The following is an 11176-nucleotide window of genomic DNA, read 5'->3' as shown; positions in this document are numbered from 1 at the left end:
TATGTTTTGTTTTACCTGTGTATAGGCCATTACTGTGTGTAGTACACAAGGTTTATTGGGCACCAAATGCTTTTAATAACCTTCTCACTGCCCCCGTCTGGGCTGTGTGGTGTGTTTCGGTGGGCCAGATTCATGCTGCTAGAAAACTTTCAATCCAGCAGCTCAGCAGCTAAGCAAACAGGCTGCGCGATTCAACATGGAGGGGCCTGTGTCTCTAGACCCTCATTGGTCCAGACAGGCTTGAAAGCCTCCATTGAGCCAGTCAGGAGGAATTTGGGGTACTAATGCCACTCTCAGGAGGAGGAATTTTGTGTGATTCTGGTAAACAGCTGACCGCTCACTTTGCGAGCTCGGCCCCCCTCCTCCTCCTCTTTCTCTCTCTTCCCTTTCCTTCCCTCCTTCTGGTTTCTGCAGTGTGTTCTCTCCGTCCATGTTGAACTGCGTGGACTAACAGTCCACACATCACTCTGATAATCCACCGATCAATCATGCCTTTGGTGAACTTGTTTGGGTGGAAGGGGAAACTGGTGCTGAGCACTATCCTTATATGTGCCGTAATCTTCGAGTCAGGTAAGTGACTTTATTTCAGTTGCTGAGCAGTTCTGTGAACATGCGAATTACCAAGGGGGGAGGGGGGTTTCTGTTGATTTAATGCATGATATGGCTCACTCCAGACGTTAGCATCTGATAAAATTACACTATCACCAAATACAGCAATCATACGATGTTCTTTTTATTAAGAACTGCTTATCACTCATATCATTAAACACTTAACTGTATCTGTATTTATTGATGCGTCATGTGCTTTGTACCTTGTCTAGCTTATTGTCAAAAAGATGCCCAAGAACAGAGGCCCACTCCAGAGAGGAAGCCCAAGCCAAGCAAACCCAAACCTGGAAAATCAACAACTAAAGGGCCCAGAGCCGCAACAGCCAAGATCAAAGCTTCACCTGCAGCCCAGACACAGACCTTACTCACACAGGTACACAAAAGATTTGTCAAACACAGAAAAAGAACTGAGTGTGTGTGACTGTGTGTGTAATTGAATGGATAACTGCATGATTTTGTGTCCGACACACTGAAGGTGCTAAACAAAGGGAAGTTTAAGAAGGTGGGAGAAACTATAAGCGTGCAGTCGGGAGAAATTCTGGAGCTGAGGTGCAGGGGCAAACCTGTGCAGTGGAGCGTCCCCTCCTACCTGGAGGAGGAGGATGATGGAAGGCTCAGGTAAGCTCCCCGGTAGATACAGGTTTATTTTGCATGATGTAAAATGTATTAATCAAGTGACAGACTGATTAAAAAAATCTGTTGGAGATGTGTTTGTTCTCTGACATTTTCCTCTTTTGGCTCTGCAGCACCGTCCAACATGAGCGGTATGGCGCTCTGACATTAGTCAACACCACTGGTGCAGACACAGGGGAGTACACCTGTTACCCAATGTACTGCGAAGACACAGACTGCAGGAAGGAATATGGCAAAGCTGTCAAGGTCTTCGTCTTCTTTCCCGGTACAATGAATAAACTTTATTGATGCTTACACATGCACTTTTCCGACCCGCAGGCCTCCGCTTTATTTCACCGCCAGCTTGATAGGAAGCCTAATAACATCCACATGATATCTTATCATCAAGCTGCATTATCTCCTTGCTGTACCAAACAGACCCACAAGAGCTATTTGTTCCGTCGTCTGACTACTATGAGGTGATACAGCTGAGAACCAACTGGCCAACGGTCCTTCCCTGTCAGGTTACATCACCCGACGCCAAAGTAACTCTGCACCGTGAGTATCCGCCGGTGGAGGTGGCGGTGGATGGGAGGGAGATCTCCTTTAATGTCATGAAGGGCTTCACCATCCATCGACCCCGGCCTTATCACGCTGGAGCCCTGTACTGTGTGGCCAGTCTGGGCAACCTGAGGCAGAGCTCCACCAAGTACATGCTCATCTATGTCAACTGTGAGTCACCCATTTCCACAATTATGCTTTTATTTGTTGCCTTTATCTGCTTGTTCCTGTTCAGAGACAAGAGGGTGTGTAGCATATCCCAGCATGCATTAGACAGAGAACTGGGAAAAACAACCAACAGGCAGCCAAACAACACAAGGCTGAAAAATGTACACAATCACAATCACACCTGAATCACATGGAGTCTCCGGTCCAGCTTTTTTCTGTTTTATATTGTTGTATTTTATGTTTTCCCTGTTGATCTTCTGACAGTTCAACTACTGTCAACGCTTTCACCTGCACTGACTGACACTTCAAAAACTCTCCAGCTCCTCTAACCCCCACCATTTCCCAATGTTCATACACAGTTCACTCCAACCGCTTTCAGTGTTTACACTGATGTACTGAACTTTCAGGTTACACAATTGCTTGAACAATATATACTTCCAGGTCATTGTATCACCTACGCTTGGACTGACACATCAGCTGAATCCTTTCTCCACTTTCAATTCAGTCTAGAGTTCAACAACAACACTCAGCGCTTACACTTCATCTTGATTCAGCACCTTCACTCTAACTGCTAATTCAGCTTATTTAGTTTTTGTATTTCTGTATGAAGCACAGCTTCAGCTGTTTCAGGATTTCAATTTGTTTCAACTGCAAAATTTCAGCAGTGCATTTCCTCCAGAAAAATATTGCCTTTTTCTCGTTTTTTGTTTTCTACTAAGAAACCACAGATTAATCAAGAATAAAAGTACTTGTTAATTGCGCCATTACAAGTATTTGTATTAGTACTACTACTTGAAGAGGGCACATGTAGAACTCCAAACATACGTGCCTTTTCAAGACTGCAGGAGAAACCCAGACAAAACGGGCAGAACATTCAAATTCCTCTCACTTTCATTACGCTGTCTAATGTCACTAATGCTAATTCATTGTTTGACGTGACTTATCACTTACAGAACTCAATGATATTCCACATTTGCCATCAGACCCCATGGCTCCTCCTGCCCCGGTGATCCAGGCCTCATCGCCTTCGCTGGCTGCGGGGGAGAACCTGCGTGTCAGCTGCAGTGTGGTGGGAGAACAGGATGTGGTCGTGGAGTTCACGTGGGAATACCCAGGACAGCAGGTCAGATACTCATGGAGACAGGGATGATGATTAACTTATTGCTTTAATACTCCAATACTTTACAACACAGTGTACTTTCAATGGGTTTAACTAATCATTTTGATAATGTCAATAAGTCGTTTACTAATGCTACAGAGCAGTAATGAGACATTTTGATGCATAAGAAATATGCAAATTTCAGGTTGGTTGTGAGACAAATGAAGTGAAGGATGTGTGCAGGCAGTGTACATCCTGTCATTACAGCTTACTTTGTGCTTTTAGCTAGTTCATTATTAGTTAAGAGGCATTCAACCTATGGACTGCGGAGCATCCAGGCCTGTATAATGACTTACTAATAAGTCAACTGCAGACTGAATGGCTTATGTAAACAGGTAGCTCCCGCCCCTGCTGTGAAGTATGTGTTTGTTTCTGAACGGAGCACCTGTGCTGCTTGCAGATCGGGAGGCCTCTGTACACACAGGAGAGCGTCAATCCAGACGGTGGAGGAGCGGCTCGACAGCAGTCTCAGTCTGTTCTCCTGGTGGATGAGGTGAGGGATGTGGACCAGGGCACATACACCTGCACCGCTCAGAACCTGCAAGGAGCCAAATCAGTATCCACCACTGTTAAAGTGGTTCCCAAAGCAAAACCGCAGAAACCATGAGCCACCACAGCTATATGACAACACCAGAAGAGAGAGAGAGAGAAAGAGAGTGGAGATAAGGTGACAACAAAAGATGAACGTTTTCCTCTGAGATTATAAAACACACTGCACCATTACAATCATAACAGAGATTTTGTTGTTTAGATGAATGTATGTTGCACATCAATCTTGTATATTAAATGTTACAGTACATATTCACAATTTGTTTCTTGTCTTCTTCTAGTTATTTCTGATTGCGCATGATCATGGCAAAGGCAAAAGTATAAAGAATAAAAATAAAGTAAAGACAAACTGTTACGATAATGATGATGATGATGAATATAAAGTACATGGTTCATTTTCACAGCATCAGCGTGTGACATATTTCTCACATTAAGTTAAATTGATCAAAAATTATCGTAATGAAATTATAATATTGTTGATAATAATAATAATAATAATAATAATAATAATAGGGGAGACTGGGTTGTAAAACTTCTTGCTTCACCACCTTTATCTCACTGAAATTTTGAGCAAGATTTCTCAAATTCTTATACTAGAAAATGGCAACAATTCAAACTTCAGCAAGAGCATCACAGACCTCTTGAGTTGATGTCCTTTGTTAAAACCTACCCTACCACCAGGGTAGGCTGCAACACATGCTGTAAGTTGTAACAATTAGACAAAAGCAAAAATGTCGTAGTGACGTTGGTTGCCCTTCTTTAGGACCTCATCACATGCTTTTTTCAAAACATTGGCAGGCACACGCCTTTCAGTGTTTCTTTTCCACTGCCAAGGTATTCTGTAAAATCATTATTATTACTATTTAAATCAATAAAGTGTTCTTAATTTTATGTAAAAGAATGGCTGTAATACTTTTTAAAGATTTGTTACAACCTATCCCACCCCTGTCAGCCATTGTTTAGTTTGCTGTATTAGCAGGGGAAAATGCATCACATTTTGCCTGAGAAAGTACAATTTAATGTAAGTCATATGAATTTAGCTGAAATTGCCGAAGCACTAAACAAAACTTGGTCAAAAAATTTACTTTCTTACCTAAAAACTTTTTTTTCCCAATCTGCATGGCCTGTTTCCAGCCTTGACAACCACCGTGTGGTACCAGGGAGGACGTGGGTAAACAATGACATCATCTTATGACTTACTTTTCCCCGTTTGCTGTTAGTTGTCGGTATTACAACTCTCCCCATGTTACAGCTATACTACACTTTATTTATATAGCTGCATAAAATGCAGCTCAAAGTCATTAACAAGTAGGGGTATTGAAACAAAACGACAGACACATTAAAGCAATAACACCTGCCCAGGGGACCGTCTGGGGCCTAAGAGGCAGGCGCCCACTTTACGCCTGTTGGTAATTCAGCCCTCGTATTAAATATGAGGTGGGTACTTCTCTTCGCTGCTTCTGAACTGTTGTTTATCGCACCTACGTACCCTGCCGCTAGATGGCGCCGCCCCGCTTTACAAATGTAAGTGTGTCAGTCCAGTTACCGGGGGACAGGCACATGTCTCCCTGCCCCTCATGTTTCCTCTCACTCCGCTGTCTCCACTGTTCAAACCTCCGAGAGGGAAAAGAGTCCCAGTCTGCGCTCCTCTCTCTCCACGCCGCCAGCAGCAGGCTGAGCTCCGTCTCCTGTTCCGCACCGACTCCTGGAAAATATCCTGCGGAGCCACGTAAACACCGGTTGTTTCATTATATAACCAGCGACTGACAAAAACTGCAGTAGAGTACCAGTGTTGACCAAGAGATGTCTTGCATGCTGAATATGGTGAGTGCCAGTTTTTCTAATCTTTTCATCATCCCCCCCCCCCACGAGCCTCCTACAACCATGCAGCTCTGCAGCCGGGAATCTGTGCCAGTATTGGTGCATGGTGTGTTGTAGTTCATGATGGTGACATGTTCCAAACTTTCTGCAGACGAGACCTGGGTGTAATAAACTTGAGGATAAGCTCAGCTGCTCAGGTCAAAGCCTGTAGCCTAAAGACATAGTGTTGCTCTCAACCGGACCACAGAGTTTGAGCGCTCAGATCAGGGCTAATCCTCACAATCTGAAAGGTTTTCCAGTCTGTCTGTCTGTCTGTCTGTCTGTCTGTCTGTCTGTGTGAGAGAGAGAGAAGACTGATGGAGGAGCAGTAATCTTTTTTTTTTTTTGTGCCATTTATCTCTTGTCACTTTGCAGCAGTGGAGGTCTCCTGCTCTTCCCCTGCAGTGTACTGAATAGTGTTTGTCCTGCACGGCTGTAAATGTTTGGGTTGAAGCTCACTCTCCAGGGTCTCCTTTGATGCACAGGAGTTTGGGGACAAAAGCTGTTTCTGTGTGTGAGAGTGTGTTTGTGTGTGGGTGGATGGTGAAGTCGAGGGGGAGGAGGACTCCAGCTCAGTTTTGGGGACTGCCTGGCTGTCGTCGTGGAGACCAGAGGCCACAGGTGACCTCTGACCTGAGGACTCATAGAGCGTTGCAGGAAGAGTCCTTTTGACTGTGGTGGTTATGGTGTGCGAGCTGACGCAAGCGAAGGAGCAGGTCTTACAATAGGGAGACAATAGATGTTGTTGGAGACGGCATGGTGACCATTCCTGTAATTTAGGAAAGGGATTATAGGAGAATTCAAAGTGATAGTGGGTTGATATACTGCTGTCTGCACTGGTGTGAGTGTGTACGACTGATGATCAGTGCATGGCGATCACTTCGACAGCTTAATTATTGTTTAGGGTTGAAAGTCACCACACAAAAATGAATTTCTTCATCCCATCCAGCCTCCTTCTGTATGACACAGAGGTGACTGAGGGTTGGGAGGCTGGTTGGGGCTGAGAGGTCAGATTTTGCAATAAGAGCTCCAACATCCAAAATCATACTCTATCATTTACCTCAGCACTCTTGACCCCATGCTCAATTTTCTGTTGTGTTTGTGTTTCAGTTTTGAGTTTTGATTTAATTCATTAACACAAACTATAGGCATGGGTAGAAACCGTTAGTGTGATGTGAGACAATGTGGTTTCTGTGATTTGGGTGAACTGACCCTTTAACGCTGCACTGACACAAAGTGACACACCTGGTGTACCTTCTCGGATTGAACAGTTTTGACCTTAACTTCGGAAAGAATAAGTGGATCTACTAAAAAACAAACTCCTATTTTTGATAATTGATTAGTTTCTAATTTTTTTAAGTAAAAGTAGCAGCTTCTTATAGGTTAAGTTGCTTCTCTCAGTTTAGTGACATTGTGAAGTGAATTTGTTTTTGTTTTTTTTCGAATGTCACTTTAAACATCACTTTGAGCGCTGGTTCCCTGTGACGAACGCATTTTGTCATTGTTAACATTTTAGATTGATAATTTAATATTTTCAGTAATAATGTCAGTTGTCACTTTGAGGCCTATTATGTGGTTTATCCTCTCAAAACCACAGAGTCACCCATAAAATATCGTCACGTATCAATTTGAAGGAATTCTGTCAAAAGATGTCAATATTGAAAAGTCTGTCTGCTCGCTAAAAGCTTGTGGAGACGTTTTTGACGACAACCTATTAGCACAGCTCGTCTCTCAGCAGAATCGGCCCTGACAGCTGATGTGCTGTGTCTTCCTTCAGCTGTTTGAGCTCCCAGGGGGCTGACACTCCCCTGTGTATTTGTGTGTCTGTGTGTGTGCGTGCGCATACATGTCTCCTTAAAGCATGGGCAGCTGATGAAACACTAATTCTGCTGACCATCAGATGTCTGCTGACCATTTGCTTAGTGTTGCCTAATGGAAAGATTAGAGGATACCGACTCCTCCTCGTGAAGCACAGTGAGTTTGAATGAACTTTACTCCTCCGTACTCCCACAGTTTGTTTGTTGTCATTTGAATACTCACAGAAGGTGCACCTAAACGTTTTACCCTGTCACAGTCTAATAAATCCAACATCCTTGACACAACTTTAAGCCGCAACGTAGTTAGCTGTTAGTCTTTTTCTTGTTTTGTAGCATGTAAGTGGATGGCGGGTCAGTCATGCATACTACAGTCTAGCAGATGGTGCAGCGGGGAGAGCACGGCCGTAATGGCACTGTGTTGGTTGACAGAGATTTCCCCTCAGGCCAGCCAGCTAATCAAACACTAATCAGTCTTTCTTCCACTCAGTGGGTTTGGTCTGTCTCCCCTCCTCAACTCTGTTTCTTACTCTCCTCAGATTTTCCTCCCCTCTCCCCACATTTTCTGGCTGTTTGCTCCTAATCTTGGGCTCATCCTATTACCCTACTCTCTCTCTCCCGTCTGCACTCATCTCATAGACTCTTTATAGACAAGGCCATGCCTAATCACTCTGAGGAGAAAGTGTCATGCTCTTACACTTCATGCTTTCACTCCTCAGTTATCCCTTTGCCGGTGGCTGGCCTGATCCGCTCTGTGGGCCGTCTGTCGCTGCGATTAAAGTCTGGCCGGGTTGGGAAAATCACTGTGGGACCTGGCCAAGCGTGCAGGGCTGTCTGCCTTGATTCTGCCACTGTTGGATATAAGGCTGTTTAGCCTTCACGGCTCAAAGCCATCACAGTGAATGGTAATAGTTTGCATGGCTTTACTGTCACTGGAATCAAAAGAAAGTGTTCATCTGTGCAAGTAACCAGAACACATGTTTCCTATGGAATTCTGCACCAGCCGATCAGTTGTTTAAGCATTGACTAACCACTCCACACAGACATGTGGTTATCCTCACGGTCTCGTGTGAGTTTGACAGCAGCTCAGACTGAATTAGCATCAGTAAAACATTGATTTATTTTGCACAGATTCGGCTGGGTCAAGTAGCATGGCTGACAAGCTTGGACTCAGTTATTTTCAAAGTACCAAGACAGAGAACACACCCAAGTTAATCATTATCCCCAAGTGACAGGTGTTTCCTTATAGCTTAAGGTTGATCTTTGAAAGTGTTTTTGACATAATAAAACGACAACTTCATATGTTTAAACTGAAAGACCTGGGTAAGCGGTAGGTTTATTTATCCAATCAATATTTTTATCTACGGATCAAATTACTGTGTGTATTGTGAAAGGAGTTGCTTGAAGCGACAAACCTACGGAGCTGTAGGGGAGTGTTCAACTGTTTCGGTTCAGTCTCATTGTTCTCATTAACCTTGTTTCCAGCAGCAGCAGACAGCTTTTGTCAGAAAAAGCTTTGATAAACCCACTGAACGCTGCTACCTGCTCAGCCCCGGACAGCAGAGAGGCATGCTTAGTGGCTCGCTGTTCAACATACTGCAGCATTTAGCAGCTGAAAAGAGGCAGACATTTTTCGGTGGAAACCAAAACAGAGCTACAATGAAAGAAGGTATTAGACTTAATTTCATCAGGTGTGAATTTTAATTTTGGTCAGTGTCTGCAGTATGTGTAAATAAGCAACTGTTTGCTTTACTCAGCTTTACAAGATGATAAAATGCCACTGTTTGTGTTGTTGTTCTGTTTCCCCAAGTAATAAAAAAAAAATAAAAAATTAATACAGCTTTAAAGAATAATCCACAATTTAACAATGTCACTGTGTTCAGTATACATTTCGATATATTGCAGTGTTTTCTAATGCATACAAGTAAAATATAAATGTGGATGAGTGTCAAAAGGCATCCTGGGACATGTAGGAACACTGACTCAAGCAGAAATAGATAAGGCAGGAAAACCAGGTTGACTAATAACAGAATAACAACTGGAATGTCCTCAACATTATAAACCAACATTATATGGCAACGTACAGGTATCTAAGCTAAGGCAACAAATGTCATCTTGTCTGACCCTCGGAGGTCAGAGATCTTTCCACTTGCAGCAAACATCACACCTGCTGTCAGCCACGCCATGATTGTGTGGACATTAGGCAATACCTTTGATTTTCATTTTAAAGATGAAGCTTAAACGTAGTGAACATCATCTGTCAGAAAACAGAAACAACTCTTGAACGACTTAAATAAAATAGCTCATGTATTTGATGATATATAACAGTGTAAGTGTGAGTGTGTATGGGTGGATTTGGCATAATGAGGAGCTAGTCTTGGGCCCACACGCTTATTTCTATCAATCAAAATATCATCTGCTGCCAGATGAAGCAGATCTGGTAGATAATTATTGTTTAATCATTGTAAAATCTACTATGCCTAGTTTTTACTGATTGCAATTGTAGGTTGACCTGCCACCTGACTGCTGGACAATAGTTGTATCCTCATGAGACAGGCGGGACCCCCCTGACCTTCAGAGGGGAAAGGTCTGAGAGTGTAGGAGGCTGCACAGACCCCATACGGGGGCCTTTGTCTCTAAATGTCACCAACTCAGAGGGCAGATGGAAATAGCCGATCTCTAACTCTGGCAGAATCTCATCCTGGGACTATTGTCTTGTTAACGAATGTGGCCTTTCTTCCCTGTGAGTCAGACGTGGTGTGTTCACTTCAGCTCAGACTTATGGTTTCCTCGTGTTTTTGTTATTGATCGGGCTTATCTCCCCCGCGAGGAGCCTCACCTCACCTGCCTTCTATAGATATCAGCAGCAACGGTTATCGGTGTGTTGTGTTGCGTTATGTGTGTGTGTGTGTGTGTGTGTGTGTGTGTGTGTGTGTGTGTGTGTGTGTATATATGTTGGGATGAACGGTGTGTGTGCAAAGTACTCGGCCCTTGTCTCTTTTATTTATTCTGAAGAGCTGTAGTGTTGCAGAACAAAAGGCCACGAGTCGAAGCGCTCCTCTGCGAGTGGGCATTGTTGTTTATTTATATCTGCGTGTACATGTAGTGGTCGCTGAGGCAGCCGCAGCTCTGTTCTCTCTGACAGCTCTTCAGTTTGCTGTCACATCCTGTTCTTTTACATAAAATCAATACAGTGGCTTTAAAGGTTACAGTCAGATACCGTGACCTGCTCATGTCTCACTTTGGTCACACAGGTAGTGAAGTGGAACAATGCTTAAGACTCGCTGGCTTTTATCTTGTTTTTTTGTTGTTGTTATTGTTGTTGTTGTTGTTGTTGTTGTTTTTTTTTTAAAAGCAGATGTTATAAGAGAAATAAATATGACGTAAGAGCCAGCAGCAGGTTAGCTTGGTTTAGCACAGAGACGGGAAACTATTGTTTCTACACATTGGCTTTAGTTTGAATTAAATGACATGTATCCTATTAACTAATGAGTTTTGGAGCTGCTGATAGGTGGATTTTGGTAGGTTAGCTGTTTCCAGTTAGCTGGGCTACCTGTACATGTACCGCACAGACACGAGAGTGGTATTGATGCTCTCATCAAACCCCTTATTCAAAGCTAAGTCAAAGCTCTATTCCTTTATGAATGTAACTCTTCTCTTGTTATCAATTTTTGGTTTCTGTTAAGTGAAATCTGTCTCTAAGATGGTCCTGCTGGCTTCCTCTAAATCCTTACTGACTGAATTTGAAAATGTCATGTCCTGTTTCTCTAAAAAGTGACAGACGCACTGAGCTCAGTTGGGTTAACGTTATTTCTCAAGTACCAGACAGCCAGCACCCCCCCCC

At 43.4% G+C, this 11176-nt stretch overlaps 2 protein-coding genes and 1 long non-coding RNA gene across 3 annotated transcripts in view; 2 read left to right on the top strand and 1 right to left on the bottom strand.

The window, feature by feature from the left end:
* The first annotated feature begins 299 nt into the window (after positions 1-299).
* On the top strand, positions 300-3917 carry LOC111652013 (platelet-derived growth factor receptor-like protein). The gene is made up of 7 exons (XM_023402101.2): positions 300-570; positions 822-982; positions 1085-1227; positions 1356-1507; positions 1660-1953; positions 2934-3073; positions 3510-3917. Exons 1-7 carry the CDS (start codon positions 489-491, stop codon positions 3714-3716), a joined length of 1179 nt encoding a protein of 392 aa, XP_023257869.1. The 5' UTR covers positions 300-488; the 3' UTR covers positions 3717-3917.
* Positions 3098-5271, bottom strand: LOC147819365 (uncharacterized). The gene is made up of 2 exons (XR_015436999.1): positions 4752-5271; positions 3098-3647 (listed from the first exon to the last, which is right to left on the bottom strand). It is a non-coding gene; the product is annotated as an uncharacterized LOC147819365 (long non-coding RNA).
* A 54-nt stretch (positions 5272-5325) lies between these two features.
* Positions 5326-11176, top strand: part of n4bp3 (NEDD4 binding protein 3) — a 23155-nt gene continuing 17304 nt past the window's right edge. The window contains exon 1 of the mRNA XM_023402121.2: positions 5326-5482. The gene's annotated coding sequence lies outside the window, so the exon portion shown is untranslated. The remainder of the gene's footprint in view (positions 5483-11176) is intronic.

This window comes from Seriola lalandi, unplaced genomic scaffold (genome assembly GCF_002814215.2).
Source record: "Seriola lalandi dorsalis isolate HSWRI2012SDOR001 ecotype SW California unplaced genomic scaffold, Sedor1 jcf7180002053898, whole genome shotgun sequence".
NCBI classification, from domain to species: Eukaryota; Metazoa; Chordata; class Actinopteri; order Carangiformes; family Carangidae; genus Seriola; species Seriola lalandi.
The sequence above is the reverse complement of the archived record's forward strand: the minus strand, read 5'-3'. Positions and strand labels throughout refer to the sequence as shown.